This window comes from Capsicum annuum, chromosome 7, assembly GCF_002878395.1.
Source record: "Capsicum annuum cultivar UCD-10X-F1 chromosome 7, UCD10Xv1.1, whole genome shotgun sequence".
Lineage (NCBI taxonomy): Eukaryota > Viridiplantae > Streptophyta > Magnoliopsida > Solanales > Solanaceae > Capsicum > Capsicum annuum.
This window is the reverse complement of record NC_061117.1, coordinates 189,945,537-189,963,200: the sequence shown is the minus strand read 5'-3', so window position 1 is coordinate 189,963,200 and position 17,664 is coordinate 189,945,537. Positions and strand designations below refer to the sequence as shown.

Here is a 17,664-nt window from a genome sequence, read left to right as displayed (position 1 = left end):
TGCTTGTTTTTGGAGATTAAAGTTTTAACTTTCTACTCCGCCTGAACCTAACTAGTGATTTGAAGTCATAAAAACTTCATCACAAGTTAAAGATCATTCGGTTGACAATTGGAAGTCATAAAAACTTCATTGTCAACTAGAAACAAGAAGAAAAGTTTAAAGTTGCTTAACTTTATAAGTAGTATTCTGAAAATACTAAGTATTTATTGTTTTGTGGTGACAGGAAAAATGACAAGCGATAGTCAAATGCAAGATACGGCAATGTCTATGGGGGAAACTAATATTGCCACATCAAGTCGCACAAATGCTCCGCCTACAATGGCACCGGCGGAGAAGCCCAAAAAATTTACGAGCATTGACTTTAAACGATGGCAGCAAAAGATGTTCTTTTACCTCACCACTTTGTGTCTGCAACGGTTTACTAGCGAAGACGCTCCTGAGGTGCCCGAGGAAACCTCGGACAAAGAGCGTTTCGTAATTGTAGAAGTTTGGAAACTTTCAGACTTCTTTTGCAGGAATTATATTCTGAGTGGTCTACAAGACGACCTCTACAATGTCTACAGTGGAACTAAGACATCGAAGGAATTGTGGGGGACACTAGAACGAAAATATAAAATAGAGGATGCGGGAATTAAGAAATTCCTTGTTGCACGGTTCCTGGACTTTAAAATAATAGATAGCAAATCGGTTGTCTCTCAAGTACAGGAGTTGCAAGTCATCATACATGATCTCCTAGCAGAAGGTATATCTTTGAAAAATACCTTAGTTGAACAAATTAAAAAGGTTCTTAATACTCACGTAAACTGTTTAGTAGATTTGATTGTGAATGATGCATTTCAAGTAGCAGCGATAGTTGAGAAACTACCACCTTTGTGGAAAGACTTCAAAAACTACTTGAAGCATAAACACAAGGAGATGACTGTCGAAGATCTTATTATCCGACTGCGTATTGAAGAGGACAATAAAGCTGCCGAGAGAAGGTCAAAAGGGAATTTTACAATTAATGGAGCACATATTGTAGAAGATGATCAAAACAATTCTAAGAAAAGGAAGAAAGTTGAACAAGGAAGCAATCAACCCAGAAGAAATTCAAGGGAAAATGCTTCAATTGTGGCAAGATTGACCACAAGTCCACGGATTGTCGTGCCCCTAAGAAAGGCAAGAAAAAGGACCAAGCTAATATGGTTGAGTTCAACAAAGAATGTGATGATCTGTGTGCTATGTTCTCAGAATGCAACTTGGTGGGGAATCCTCGCGAATGATGGATGGATTCTGGTGCCACCCATCATGTATGTGCCAACAAAGAGTTGTTTTCATCATTTGCTCCGGCTCAAGTAGAAGAAATGATCTACATGGCTAACTCCGCTACTGCTAAGGTGGAAAGACAGGGAAAGTGTGCTTGAAAATGACTTCGGTCAAGGTCTTGACACTTAACAATGTCTTGTATGTTCTAGAATTACGTAGGAACTTAATTTCTGTTTCATTTCTAGACAAGAATGGATTCAAATGTGTAACTGTTTTTGGAAAAATTGTAATTAACAAAGGAGAAATGTATGTAGGAAAAGGCTATCTCACGGAGGGCTTTTATAAGATGATTGTAATGACTGTTGAAATAAATAAAAGTTCAAATTCCTCTTATTTGCTTGAGTTTTATTATTAATGGCATGAACGTTTAGGCCATGTTAATTATAAAACGTTACGAAAACTGATTAACTTAGAAGTTTTGCCAAACTTTAAGTGCAATAAATCATAGTGTCAAACGTGCGTGGAATCGAAGTATGCAAAGTATCCTTATAAGTCCGTTGAAAGGAATTCCAATCCCTTAGACTTAATACACACTGACATTTGTGATATGAAGTCTAACACCATCACGTGGTGGGAAAAAGTATTTCATAACTTTTATTAACGATTGCACTAGATACTGTTTTGTCTACTTGCTAAATATTTAGGCAATATAAAACTGAAGTTGAAATTCAGTTAGACAAAAAGATCAAAATGATAAGAAGTGATAGGGACGGAGAATATGAATCTCCCTTTGCGCAAATATGTGTAAAGAATGGAATCGTCTATCAAACTATGGCCCCGTATTCACCTCAATCTAATGGAATTGCGGAAAGGAAAATCGAAACTTTGAAGGAAATAATGAATGCCTTTCTTATAAGTTCCGGTTTACCACAAAACTTATGGGGAAGGCTATCCTTACAGCCAATCGTATACTCAACAGAGTTCCCCATAGTAAAACACAATCAATGCCTTATGAAAAATGGAAGGGAAGGAAACCCAACTTGAAATATTTCAAAGTGTGGGGGTGTCTAGTAAAGGTCCAAATTCCTATGCCTAAAAGGGTTAAGATAGGACCTAAGACGGTGGACTGCATGTTCATAGGATATGCTGAAAGTAGTAAAGCATGTCGATTTTTGATTTATAAATCCGAACATCCGGATATTAATGAAAATACGGTAATTGAATCAGACAATGCTGAATTCTTTGAAAACATTTACTCTTATAAAGTTAGAAATGATCAGTCTAGTGGATGATCTAAACGACCTCGAGATGAACCAAGTGAGAATGTACATAATGAAGAAAATTCAAGACGTAGTATATGTCAAAGAACGTCTACTTCATTTGGATCAGATTTTGTAACATTTTTCTTAGAAAATGAGCCTCAAACATTTAAGGAAGTGATGGCATCTTTGAATTCATCCTTTTGGAAAGAGGCAGTCAATAGTAAGATTGATTCAATCTTAAGTAACCATACATAGAAATTGGTTGATCTTCCTCCTGGAAATAAACCTTTAGGTTCTAAATAGATCTTCAAACGGGAGATGAAAGCGGCTGGTACTATTGACAAATACAAGGCAAGACTTGTAGTAAAAGGCTTCAAACAAAAAGAAGGCCTTGATTACTTCGATACATACTCGCAGTAACAAGAATAACATCGATTCGAATATTAATTGCCTTGGCTGCGGTATATGGTCTTGAAATCCATCAAATGGATGTGAAAACTGCTTTCCTGAATGGAGAATTAGAGGAAGAAATTTACATGGAACAACTTGAGGGGTTTTTTGGTTCCAGGGAAGGAGAATAAGGTGTGTAGACTTATTAAGTCATGTGTATGGATTAAAGCAAGCACCTAAACAATGGCATGCGAAGTTTGACCAAACCATGTTGGCAAACGGGTTCAAGATAAATGAATGTGATAAATGTGTTTACATTAAAGACACTCCAAATCACCAAGTCATTGTTTGTTTATATGTGGATGATATGTTGATCATCAGCAGAGACATTTATGACATAAATGCAACCAAACGAATGCTCGAGAGCAAGTTTGATATGAAAGACCTTGGAGTTGCAGATGTGATCTTAGGTATAAGAATCCATCGAACTTCACAAGGGTTAGCATTGTCACAGTCTCATTATATCGAAAAAGTACTTGACAAGTTCAACTATATGGAATCGGTATTGCCAAGACTCCAATGGATGTGAACTTTGCACTTCGAAAGAATGAAGGTGAAATTGACTCACAATTGGAGTACGCAAGAGTATTGGGATGTTTAATGTATATAATGAACTGTACACGACCAGACATAGCATGCACTATTAGTAAATTGAGTCGGTACATGAGTAATCCCAACAAAACTCACTGGATGGCAATGAAAAGAGTTTTGGGTATCTTAAATACACTCAAGATTATGCTTTGCATTATAATAAATATCCTGCGGTACTTGAAGGATATAGTGATGCAAATTGGATCACCGGATCGAACGAAGTAAAATCCACAAGTGGATATGTATTTACTATCGGTGGAGGAGCAGTCTCTTGGAAATTATCTAAACAGACTTATATTGCTCGCTCTACAATGGAATCTGAATTTATCGCATTGGATAAAGCTGGTGAAGAAGCAGAATGCCTCCAGAATTTCTTAGAAAATATTCCTTATTGGCCTCAGCCAGTGGCACCAGTATATATACACTGTGATAGCCAAGCGGCAATAGGTAGGGCAGGGAGCATGATGTACAACGGTAAATCTCGTCACATACGACGGAGACATAATACCGTCAGGAAACTTCTCTCTAGTGGAATTATCATTGTTGACTATGTAAAGTCAAAGGATAATGTGTTGGATCCACTTACAAAAAGCCTATCTAGAGAAGGAGTGGAAAGGACATCCAAGGGAATGGGTTTAAGACCTAGGACAAGTCAGCGTGGCGGTAACTCTACCTAGCAGACTGGAGATCCTAAGAGCTAGGTTCAAAGAGATCAAACAAAGTTGTGTCTGACAGGTTCAACATTGTCAATTACCCAACCCATTCTCATGATGTAGACAATGTATAGTAAATAAGGATAAGACTTAAGGTGAAAAGTCTTTTAATGATTATCTAAATTTGGCATATTTGACCAAATAGTTTAATCTATAGGATTGAACGTTTAGAAATCACCTATGTGAGGGCGAAGTGGAAGTCGCTTCAAGGAGAATGTTAGTAAAGGCCTATTCTTTAAGCTCTCATGAAACCGGGATGTGTTCATGGCTGAAAAGAACAAAGCCATGAGAACCATAAACGTTAAAAGGTTGGTTGTGTGACATGTATTGTCTAGGTGTACATTAAAGCTCAACAGTTCAAAGATATCAAATCTACTGATTGACCGAGTGCATCCGATGCATGTTCACTACGGAAAGTTCAAAGGGAAACCCACTTTTCCAGATGCAATCAGTCTTTGCTTGATGATCACATACTTGTCCGTAAAACTTTTACGAAAAATAGTCATTCCCCATTCATGTGGGGGATTGTTGGGTTCATATTATATGAAAGAAGTGTGAATGAAAAAATGGAGAGTAAAATGGTGGAGGGAAGGATACGCTAAAATGGAAAGTGTACTCCCAAATTAGAAAGTTTACTCTTTCTCCCACATTGGTGGAAGAAGAGAACTTGAAAGTGTTTATAATCAAGAACACTTACTCCACATAATAAGTGAGGCAAGAAATAAGAGATGCCTCGCGCCGCCGTCGCTCGCTCGGCTCGACTTTGGATTTGGATTTGGATTTGGATTTGACAAATGATCGATTGATGAGATCTATCTTCTTGGACAAACTTTATTTGACGAAATCTGATCAATGACAAAAACGCAGAAAATGAAAATTTTTTCTGTGTGTTTAATACTCATTTATATGCATGCAGTAACAATAACAGATGCAATGTTCGAACTGAACTGATGCTTCAGAAAAGTTGCACTGTTTCGAACTGATGCTTCAGAAGGATGCAATTCTTCAACGAAATGACACACTGATTCACGAAATGGCATGCCTGTTCGGAACACACACACTGTTTGGACGAATGGACATGAATTTTCAACAAAGGTTACACCTTTTGAATGAACCCTTGCCACTTTTCAGAAGAGGCATCTTGTGGCTATATAAACCTGCTTTCATCCACAGGTTTTCGTACGAAAATTTCAGAATAAAAACTCTTCTTGCCTGAAAAATATTCTGTGTGATCACTCAAAAAGTTCAGTGAGTTCGAAGATATTCCAGTTGTTTGAGGTACCGCTACAATTGGTTTGTTTGGCCATTTTATCCTGGGAGGATAATACTGCAAGCTCGAGTACAGTGAGGGGAATTATTTCGGAATTATTTTCTTAAGGAAAGTCTGTGAATTCGGGCGACTTGGCCATTTCTGTTTTCATCTTTATTTCTGAAAATAAAATACACTTCTAAGAAAGATCACTTTGATCTTGTGTTGAGGGTATTTACCGCACTTCATTGTGTTCTTGTTTTTAAACATAGAACTAACGTTGAAGTTGTTGTTCTACATATACAGATTCTGCGTACCAGTAGAAGGAAATAACAGCCCCTACCTTATATGTAGCTCCGCCCCTGCTCCCGAGCACCTACGACCTGTCCACCACCGTGTTAAACTGTTTTCTGATCTTCTAGAACTGACACTTTTACCTAAATGGAGGGGCTGGGGCCAGTGCATAGTTCGTTACTGCCTACCCACCCACCTAAATTCCTTCGCAAATGTTGAATTCAAATTCAAGAAAATTAACCTTCATAATTGTGCGTTATGTGACAATTGAAATATTTACATTGAAATTGTTTATGGATCACATTATCTAGGTCAGAAGCCCATGGTAGATACTCTCTTTTTTTTTTTTTTTTTAATTTCGATATGTAAATGAGTTTCCAGTTGGAGGATTTGACATGTCATGTTGCAATTGTTCTAGTTCAGAATTCTGCTTTCATTTATTCATATGTCTTCTCTAACTAAATGCATTTGATTCTGGACGAGGGTAAAAGGTCATATTTGAGCTGCAGCAGTTAAGTGGAATTGCATCTGCATATGGTTTGCTTATCTAATTAATGTTGCAAATTTCAGGTGGCGATACTAAGTGAATTGCAGGGTTCCGAGAGAGCATCCAACAAATTGCTGATGTTGTACTATCCGTTTCTAGGATTTGCTGTTTTACCAATTTTACGTGGTCTACTGCCTCATTCTGGCAAGACAATTAGCATTGGAAACCGATCCGCTATAGGAAGGAAGAAGAGGGCTTAATCATTCAACTCACAAAAGCTAGAATTGAAGAGTTTGTATTTCTTTTGGGCAGTGATACCTAGAAACCATATCAATTTTGTTCTTGGTTTGTTTTTGTTTCCCCTGCTGGCATTATGTCCTGATGGCTTGTGCATGGATTTTCACGTAAATGATTAGAATGAATTGTAGTTTCACAAGTGCTGGCACTGTTAGTTTTAAATCTTGATATGATTTCCCTCTTGTTCTCAATTGTAGTTCGCAACGGTCTGCTGCTGCATCTTTGATGATTAATTCACTAAGATAGAAAAGCAGACAAGTTTCTAGTTAGAAAGTCTAGAAAAGTACTATTTACCAGATATAGGGACTCCATTTGAGTTGTCTAAGGTCCTGGTACAATGCATTGCAAGGTATTTCGATTGGATAAACTGGTTTATCAACAGTTGATTTGCATGCTTCAGTAGTTGACACAAACAACAAATATATATATTTGACAGCATTACTTGGCAGAAAATTCGAACTGATGGAAAGTATCTTTTCCAAAATATTTATTTAGGATAAGAATGTTTTTCAGCAATGAGTAGTTTCTTAATGATGGTCCTATCTAAAAGCTTCATTTATTTGGAAACAGATAAAAAGATGGAAGTATTATTTTAGTCAAAGTAAAAATAAAATAATTAATACATACATAAATAAATTCTACTTAAATAATCTATGCACTAACTAATCCTATATTAATATATTGTCCACGTAACTATCACTACAAAACTTCAGTTACACGTCATGAAGTTCAAACAATAAAAAAAGAAGAGAAAGAAAGAAATGTTTCTGGATCTCTTCATTCAGATCTCCATTTCATAGAAGTAAATCAGTGAGCAACATTTTCAAACCGAATCATTATTTCCAAAATCAATGGGTGCTTTTGTTAAGCTATTGGACTTACTTCTTTTTGTCTATTTCATCTTCACTGCCAATTCTATACCACTCCTTAATAGCCAAGTTGTCCTTCCTAAATACATGTTTCCTTCCATGCTGGTTGACTTAATGAACTGGTACATTCAAGAATTTGGTGATTATTTAGCTTCTGAGAAACCTCATTTCTTTGTTGGCTTAGTATGGTTGGAGCTTCTCTTTTCATGGCCACTTTGTGTCCTTAGTCTTTATGCCATTGCAGCTGGAAAATCTTGGATTAATACTACCTGTTTGGTATATGGTGCTTCCACTATCACTTCAATGGTAATAAATTTCTTATTTTTATTGCTGAGTTTTCGTTTTTTTTTTTTTTTCCAAATCTGAATTTGAAGTTTATATATTGTTGTGCTACCTTCTATTGTCTTGTTTTGGTTGTTAATGTTTCATAAATCAATAGAAATGGATTTAAGGTGTGTTTGGAATGAAGGAAGATGTTTTCCTAAATAAGTGATTTTCTTACTTATTTTCTGGTATCGTTCCAAAATCTTTAGCATTTAGGTATAACTAGGAAAATACTATGACACCAGATCTCCGAAAATACTATAATCGGGAGTCAAGTTTCATGTCGGGGTTGGGATTAGGGTCGAGAGTCTAATCCTGGATCGGGGTTGAGATCGGGGTTGAAGTAGAGTTTTGAAAAATGTTTTTCTTACTTTACGTGGGTAAGTCATTTTCCTTTAAATTTTGAGAAAAATTAAGTCCAGTCGGAAAACATTCAAGTCAACCAAACATGAGAAAAATTGGAACACAATTTCTAAAAAGGCTTTCCTTCATACCAAATTAAACACACCCATTGGATGGAACTTAACAACATTATCAGATGAAACAGATGCATTCTGGGTGATGGGAATTCCTTTTTGGGAGGTGGGCAGGAGAAAAAGTTTTCCTTAAGCTTTTCTTTGGTCTTTTTCCCCTTCAGAAGATCGGATTCATCGGAAAGCTTGAGTTTACTGAATATAAGTCATTACCCCTAAGGTGGAAGATTGCAACTTTTGGTCCGTTTATGGTAATTGGAAATTATTTTGAGAAATTAATGTGAATGATGTATGCTGAGGTTGGCTGTAGCGGGAGTTAGGAGCAGATAGACGTAGATCGAACAAGAACTGGGGGAAGTGATCATTAGTCATGACATGACGCGACACAACTGTAGTTAGGAGCAGATAGCAGTAGATCGAACAAGAACTGGTTTTCTTTTTCTAATTAATGTTGCAAATTTCAGGTGGCCATAATAAGTGAATTGAACGGTTCCAAGAGAGCATCAGTCAAGTTGCTGTTGGCGTACTATCCATTTCTAGGATTTGCTGTTTTAGCAATCTTACGTGGTCTACTACCTCATTCTGGCAAGACAATTAGCATTGGAAAAAGATCTGATATAGGCAGGAAGAAAAGGGCTTAATCATTCAACTCAGAAGCTAGAATAGATGAGTTGTAACTTTGTATTTCTTTTGGCAGTGATACCTAGAAACCGTATCAAATTTGTTCTTGGTTTGTTTTTATTTCCCCTGCTGACATAATGTCGTAGTGGCTTGCACATGAGTTTTCACGCAAACAATTACAATTCAATGTAGTTTCGCAAGTGCTGGCATTGTTAGCTTGATGATCTGATTTGATTTCCTTCTTGTTCTCAACCGTATTTGCAACGGTCTACTGGTGCATCGTCGAAGATTAATTGATTAAGATGGAAAAGCAGATAACTTTAGTAATTCTCTAGCCAGAAAGTCTAGCAAAGTACTATATACTAGATATAGGGACTCCATTTGAGTTGTATAGAGGACTATTACAATGCATTGCAAGGTATTTCGATTAGATAAACTGGTTTCAAAGAAAGAAAGGAATTACTTTTTGATATTCCCGAATGATATTCAGGAAAATATTAAGGTATTTTGCTGGCTCGGATGTTTTGAACACGGATAGTCCAGAGGCTAGCCAAGCTGTTGGGCTTGGAGATAAACCATGAAGAGGCGCAAGAATTAGACGACCCAACAATATATTTGCTTGTCCAATTTATAAAACCAAGGAATATTATCTTGTTTCTATTTTATGTTGTTGTTAACTATAGTCATTACCGAATACATTTTGCAAAGCATTGAAATTTAGTAAAATTATCCTACTATCTGTTATTTTATTACTACATATTGTCTCTTGGGGCTTTGAGCTGTAGGTGACAAAAGAGTTTGAAAATGAGGTGTAGGTGACACAAGTTTTAATAATTGAGTGTAAGTGACAATTACTTTATTATGAATTCAGAAAGTTGGGTAAGTTTGAGAATAACCCACAAGTTTTTAAATTTACACTTTGATCCAAATGTTTACCTAATATAATGGGAAACGGTTGGAAAAAAAGGCGCATTTCTCTCTCTTCTTATCCATTGTTGTTTTCTCTCTCTTAGTATTTTTGTTATTCATTGTTGCAGCTGCTTTATTCTTCATCCTCTACTTCATTATCATCATCTTCTACTTCATTATCATCTCCATCTTCTCTCTTGTTGACCATTGTTGTTGTTGTTATTACCGCTAATGCTGCTATTTGACCAATTTCTTAGGTCAAATTTTATTTCGTACATCACTTTCCGCTTTGGCATTACTTTATAGGAGACTTTGGTAAGTCAAATTATGATTTTTAGATGAATTTGTCATCTGGGTAATTGCTATTGTGTTGTTTTTTCAACAATAGATAGCACGCGAACATGAATGCAACATAAGAGCCATCTGTTTAAGTAGATCAATCACCTGTTGTGACAAATGAGATATCTATTTCAACGGAAGACTCATAAGTTGGATTCATATTTATGGTTCTATAGTGCTGTAATATGAATCGAACAGATGGGTCATCTGTTTCAACATATGACTCATCTGTTGCAACAGATTAGTTATCTGGTGCAACATGATAAATATCTGTTGCAACAGATTAGTAACTTATTGAAACAGAACCTGAACTTGATTCCAACAGATGTGTCGCCTGTTGCAACAGGGTAAATATCTATTGCAACAAATTAGTAACATGTTGCAACAGAACCTGAACTCGATTTCAACAGACAATAAATATTTATTGCAATATATTAGTAACCTGTTGTGATAGAACCTGGCTCGATTCCAACAGACGCGTCATCTGTTGCAACAGGTAAGTCATCTTTTGCAACAGATTAATTATCTGTTGCAACATGTCATAGAATCAACTTCAAAGGTGCCTTAGTACTGTAACATCTATCCCAACAGGCACTTCAACTGTTGCAACAGATATATAGTCTATTGCAACATATGATACACCTGTTACAACAAATGACTCATCTATTGAAATTAGCTTCAGGAGCATAACATGAATCTCAGCAGGTAAGTAATTTGTTGCGACTGATCACTTACCTATTGCAACAGATTACACATTTGTTGGGATTCATGTACGACACTATGACATCACTATTAATTTTTTTTAACAAATGACTTTATTTAGGTACCACTAATGGAGGGGTCAATAACAATAGGGGTGGATTATCATGGTCAATGGATCGAGAAGAGCAATCGATATGTATGGAGTTGGAAAGAGGGTGAAATACTAGAGACGATAGTTGTGATAGTCCAAAGTGATATTTCGTATGATAATTTTGTGAACTTAATCATCAGCTATTGTGGATTGAATTGTCATTTGGAAGAACTCGTCATCAGCTACATGCACAGCTCCTTTGAAAATCAGAGGGAACTACCTTTCAAGATAACCAATCAGGCTCGGTTATGTGCTTATCTTAGTGATTCATTTAGGTCGGTGTTAAGGGTCTACGTGGTTGAAAGACGAGAGAGAATGAGAACCAGAACGTAGAAGAGGAACAACAACAAGACATCTTTGATGATACGTTGGATGATCTAGACATGAATATTTCAGATGATGATCAAACACCTACGCCTGTTGATGCAACTAATACGGTGGGAAGTTCTTCTCGATTAACACAGTCTGGCAATCTTCAAGATGATGGGGTCGGCTTTTTCAATGGAATGTCATTCAAGGACAAGAAAGAACTATCTACCACTTTGTTTATTTCTTGCTTGAAAAAAGATTTCAGAATAAAGAAGGTGATTAATTCGAGCAGTTTCTTTTGCTACAAATGTGCTAGTCGGAACTGCAAGTGGTGGTTGAGAGAAGTGAAGTACGTAAGTTCTGATAGATTCATCATTTATAAACATGAAAAGTATCACACATGTAGTTCGGAGCACATCTCGAGCCAAAATCCTTACGCCATGGCAAAGGTCCTCGGTGAATATTTCAAGAATAGTTTGTTTGATGGCAAAGGCCCTTCTACAAGGGTTATGGCCAATCAACTTCTTACGAAATTGGGTGTCCTGGTCAGTTATTGGAAGATATATATGGCCATGGGGATTGCCAAGGACTTAGTTAGGGGGACACATGAGTATGGGTATTGTAACGACCCGAGACTACCCCCTAGTCGTTACACGGTGCTTACAGTCCCGAGGGACCGCAAGCTAACCCATGAGCTGGTACCTGTTGTGAGCACTGGATAATATAGTTATATATGTGGAAGAAAATAATCGATATTGCCATAAGGTTTTAATACTGAATTACTACTGGAATATAAATCTATAGAAAACAACTGTCTGAGTCTGAGAAAATACTAAAAAACTGGATAACTAACTGACGAAAATGTCTGAATACTGAATAACTGACTCTAATGTCTGAAAAGCCTCTAAAATTGACTGACTGAGAGTTGATGGGACAGGCACCCAACTAACTCTGCTAACTACTAAAATAAAGACATAAAGGAAATAGTCTGTCCTCAGATGATAAGGACTCACCACTGCTACTGTACTGGCGGGTAATCTTGAAATCTAAGTGCGATCTGAGAACTAAGGGTCAGCACCTATGATATAAGACATCATAACACAAAATAAAGGTATGCGATCAATACTTTGAATGTACTGGTATGCTAAATGAGGTAGGCTAACATGCAAGGTTTCATGAATAGGAGTAATGATCTACCTGAATATACATATAAAGCATTGAATACTGAATAGAGAACATGAAGCCTGTAGATACTGAACATGCATGAAAGTCTGTAAAATACTAAAAATATAAGAAAATCTGTAGACACTGAGGATGCATGACCAAGCATATGACATGAACTGGATGAAATCTGTAATCACTTATATACTAAAATAACTAAAATTTGTATGCTTTGGTGAAACAACATTAAGACTGAATAATTGAACTGGAACTGTGACTAAGACTGTATCTGAGATCGTGGGAGGTATCATCTACCTGATATTCCACAATCTGAGCTAATCGGGGTCCAACCTGTAACCCAGTTGGAAAGGTGTTAATACCGTGCCACGGGTACTAACATTGGCTCTGTGGATCCACTAGACTGATATAATATCCAAAGGACTAAGGGTGTCAAGTCTAAACTGATGGGTGACCCCTGCGAGATAGTCAAGCCTAATTTGATGGGTGATTACTCATATCCTACACTGGCTACGTAGTTCTGAATTATAGGGAATGCTATTAACGACTCTGCCTATATGACGGGGAAGCCGCTATTCCTACACTCGCTCGGTGCTAAATCCTACTCCCAACTGAATGACACTGAGATACTAGACTATTCTGCGTTTAACTACAAGTTTTGATAATACTCATGATATAATTTGAAGTTATTCTGAAGATACTGAGACAACATTAAGTAAAAAACTACGGTTTTGGGTATTCAATACCCCCAGGACTCAAAACAATAGTAGTAGCATGACACTAAAACATTGAAGGACATGGCATAAAGACTCTTATTAAATCAATTTCTCTTGTAGACATTTTATCAAATACTTGTAGTTCATGGTTTAAAATAATCATAAAATACTAAAAGACTGGCATAATTGACATGAAATTATCATGGAAAACACAAAGTCATGATTTAATTCAATAAATGATAACACCAAAGCATGAGAAATCGAATAACAACAATAACTTCATTAAAGGATGGTATCAAATCAAAGTTCATCGAGATTAATGGATGAAATCATAATTTAATATCATGGATCTTGAAAAGATGATAGCTTTGAAATTAAAATAGATACTTAAACTCCATGGATGAAAGGAATCCATGGATGGACATCTAACATAACTGGGATAATGAATTTGGGAGGATTGATGGAGAGTTCTTGAGAAATTGCCTTGAATTTGAGAGCTAGGGTTCTTGTTTTTGAAAAGGGGATCTTCAATTTTGAAGAAGAGTTGAATAATGAATGACTATTTAGGTCAATTGAGGCTAAATTTTGTGTTTTAGTTTAATTAGGGCTGTGGAAAAAGACTCAATTACCCTTGGACGAATTTAAAAACGGAAGCTGAAAACTGAACAACTCTATTTTTGTCCTTGGCACGACGCGCCACTATCATGCCAAGCCACTGGAAAATGGACAACTGCGACCTGGACAAATGTCGCAATGCGGTGCCATCGCGGTAAAGCTTTGGATGCCATTTTGGCCTCCTCCGCGATGCGCCAACATCGCGGAAACCCACTGTAATTGACAAAAGGGAATTTAGCCTGCTCGACGATGTACCATGATCACGGACTCACACTGGAAATTGAAAATTTTCATTTGGGTTACCTACGCGACGCGCGGAGGGTTAAAATGACGGTGTTTAATGACTGAAACTTAAAATCGTCATAACTTCTTACCCGATTATCGGATCTCGGTGAATTTTATATCATTAGAAAGCTAATTGAATTTCCTACTCAATGGAAAGCTCTAAACTGAAAAGTAATGAGTGTTTCAAAAATTTTATATATGAATATTCATGTATTGGGACTTAGATTATGCTACAAAAATACGGGGTGTTATAATATCTCCCCTTTTGGATCATTCTTCCTCGAATGAAACTGGTTAAGCTGAGGAAAACTGCTGGACTTAGGTTTACACTGAACATGCATATCTGATGCATGGAATACATGACTGTACTGATTCATGAATGCACGAATGACATGAACATGATGTGAGACTGAAAGTAAGCATGATAGAGAGAATTCTTAGGAAGATCAGTAGCTCATACAAAATCTGGATTCGCGGAGAAAAGATAAGGGTACTTGGTCCGCATAGTTGCTTCTTCTTCCCTAGTGGCTCCCTCAACTAACTGATTCCACCAAAGAACCTTGATTATTGGAACTTCTTTGTTTCTTAGTCTACATACTTGATGATCAAGAATTTCAACTGGAACTTTCTCATAGGAAAGACTGTTTTGTATATCTACACTTTCTAAGGGAACAACTACAGCTGGATCACCAATATACTTTTTCAAAAATGAAACATGGAACACTAGGTGTACTGAGGCTAGATTTAAAGGCAACTCCAGCTCGTAAGCTACCTTTCCGAAATGACTAAGAATTCTGAAGGGACCGATATATTGGGGACTGAGTTTCCCCTTTTTGTCGAACCTTTTCACTCTCTTTATGGGAGAGATTTTCAAGTACACAAAATCCCTGACCTCAAACTCAAGATTCTTTCTCCTTATATCTGCATATAATTTCTGTCGGCTCTGGGCATCCCTAAGCCTTTCTCGAATCAACTGAACTTTTTCTAAGGCATCAAACACCAAGTCAGGCTCTACTACTGCAGCCTCACCTACTTCAAACCAACCAATTAGAGATCTACATGTCCTACCATAGAGAGCCTCAAATGGAGCCATACAGATACCGGAATGATAGTTGTTATTGTATGCAAATTCAATCCAAGGAAAATGGTTATCCCAACTACCCTTGAAATCAACAACACATGCCATCAGCATATCCTCAAGAGTTTGAATGGTCCTTTCTGCTTGACCATCTGTCTGAGGGTGGAAGGCTGTACTGGGATAGACTTGGGTACCAAGGCCCTTTTGGAATGCTTTCCAGAAGTGAGAGGTAAACTGAGTACCTTTATCGGAGATGATAGATAAGGGAATACCGTGCAATCTAACCAACTCTCTAAGATAGAGATTGGCATAGTCCTTGGCTGAATAAGAGGTATGGACTGGTAAGAAATGAGCTAATTTGGTCATTCTGTCTATGATAACCCAAATAGAATTATGCTAATGACGGGTACGAGGCAAACCTGTCAGAAAGTCCATGTTTAGTTCCTCCCATTTCCACATTAGAATACTGAACTCTGGCATGGAGCCCCTAGGCTTTTGGTGCTTAACCTTTACTTGCTGACATGTAGAACACTTATCTACAAACTATGTAATATCTCTCTTCATCCCACTCCACCAATAGATCTTTTGTAAATCGCGGTATATCTTGGTGGACCCTGGATGAATAGAGTAATGCGCTCCATGATTTTCTGTAAGAATTAGTTGCCTCAACTCATCTACACTAGGCACACACAATCATCCTGACAGCACAACAAACCATCTCCCCCTTGGGAGAAGACCTCCATTTTTTGATCTTTGACTGATTTCTTTAACTTAACTAGACTGGGATCTCTATCCTACTTTTCCTTCACCTTGGAAATTAGAGATGATTCTGAGATATTCTGTACCCATAGACTACTTTCTGCTGAATTAACTAAACGGACACCTAGTCAGGTAAGCTGATGAACTTTCTAAGCTAACTTTTTCTTACCATCCTCAACATGAGCTACACTACCCATAGACAAAATACTGAGAGCATCAGCCACTACATTGTCCTTTCCCAAATGGTACAGAACACTTATGTCATAATTTTTCAATAACTCTAGCCACCTCTCTGACGCAGATTCAAATCTTTCTAAGAGAACACATGCTAAAGGCTTTTGTGATCTGTGAACACATCTACATGCACCCCATACAAGTAATGCCTCCAAATCTTTAAGGAGAATACTACTGCTGCTAGATTAAGATCATGAGTTGGATAATTCTTCTCACGAGGCTTAAGTTGTCTGGAGGCGTAGGCTATGATCTTACCTCTTTGCATAAGGACATAACCCAAACCTACTCTGGATGCATCACAGTACACAACAAACCCATCAAAACTATCTGGAAGAGTAAGAACTGGGGCTGAGGTGAGTCGAGTCTTCAACTCCTGAAAACTCTTCTCGCAAGAATCTGATCACTGAAACTTAACTTTCTTTTGAGTCAATATGGACATGGGGGATGCAATAGAAGAAAATTATTCAACAAACCGACTGTAATAGCCAGCCAAAGCCAAGAAAATCCTAATGTCTGATGGAGAGATGGGTTTGGGCCAGTTTCTCACCACCTCAGTCTTTTAAGGATCAACCCTAATTCCATATCCATGAATAATATGACCAATAAAAGCTACTGATCTTAGCTAGAATTCATACTTACTAAATTTAGCAAATAACTGATGGGCTCTAAGGGTTTGTAACACTATTCTGAGATGGTCTGCATGATCATTTTTGTCATGGGAGTAAACAAGAATATCATCAATGAAGACTATAATGAACATGTCCAAGTACTAATTGAACACTCGGTTCATCAAGTCCATGAAGATTTCATTTTATCTAGTTCACTTATACCATGACTAGAAATTCAAAGTGACCATACTGGATTCGGAAAGCTATTTTTGGAATGTCATGATCTCTGACTCTAAGCTGATGATAGCTTGATCTGAGGTTTATCTTGGAAAAGTAAATGGCACCCTGAAGTTGGTCAAATAAGTCATCGATTCTAGGAAGTGGGTATTTATTCTTGACTGTGACTTTATTCAACTGACAGTAGTCAATACACATTTTGAGAGAACCATCCTTCTTACATATGAATAGAACAAGTGTACCCCATGGGTAGACACTAGGTTTGATGAATCCTTTATCTAGGAGATCCTTTAGCTATTTTTTTAACTCTTTGAGTTCAGCTGGAGCCATTCTATATGGCAGAATAAATATGGGCTGAGTATCTAGAAGAAGGTCTATTCCGAAGTCTCTTTCTCTTTTGGGAGGAACTTCGAGAAGATCTTCTGGAAATATATCCAAGAATTCATTTACTGCTGGAACTGACTCAAGAGTAGAAGTTTTTGAGCTAGAGTCTTTGATTCGCACAAGATGGTAGACACACCCCTTGGATATCATCTTTCTGGCTCTAAGGTATGAAATCAACTGACCCCTAAGAGCTGTAGTACTACCTCTCTATTCAAGGACTAGTTCATTTGGAAAATAAAAACAAACTATTCTATTTCTACAATCAATAGAGGCATAGCATGAGT

The 17,664-nt window shown here is 37.2% G+C and overlaps 2 protein-coding genes across 2 annotated transcripts in view; both read left to right on the top strand.

Moving 5' to 3' along the window:
* Positions 1-6,727, top strand: part of LOC107878260 (sigma intracellular receptor 2) — a 22,359-nt gene extending 15,632 nt beyond the window's left edge. Inside the window, exon 2 of the mRNA XM_016725180.2 lies at positions 6,375-6,727. Coding sequence (XP_016580666.1) covers positions 6,375-6,551 — 177 coding nt within the window. The 3' untranslated portion in view covers positions 6,552-6,727. The remainder of the gene's footprint in view (positions 1-6,374) is intronic.
* An 82-nt stretch (positions 6,728-6,809) lies between these two features.
* On the top strand, positions 6,810-9,113 carry LOC107877258 (sigma intracellular receptor 2). The gene is made up of 2 exons (XM_016723942.2): positions 6,810-7,763; positions 8,719-9,113. The coding sequence occupies exons 1-2, from the start codon at positions 7,440-7,442 to the stop codon at positions 8,893-8,895; spliced, it is 501 nt and encodes a 166-aa protein (XP_016579428.1). The 5' UTR covers positions 6,810-7,439; the 3' UTR covers positions 8,896-9,113.
* The last annotated feature ends 8,551 nt before the right edge of the window (positions 9,114-17,664 follow it).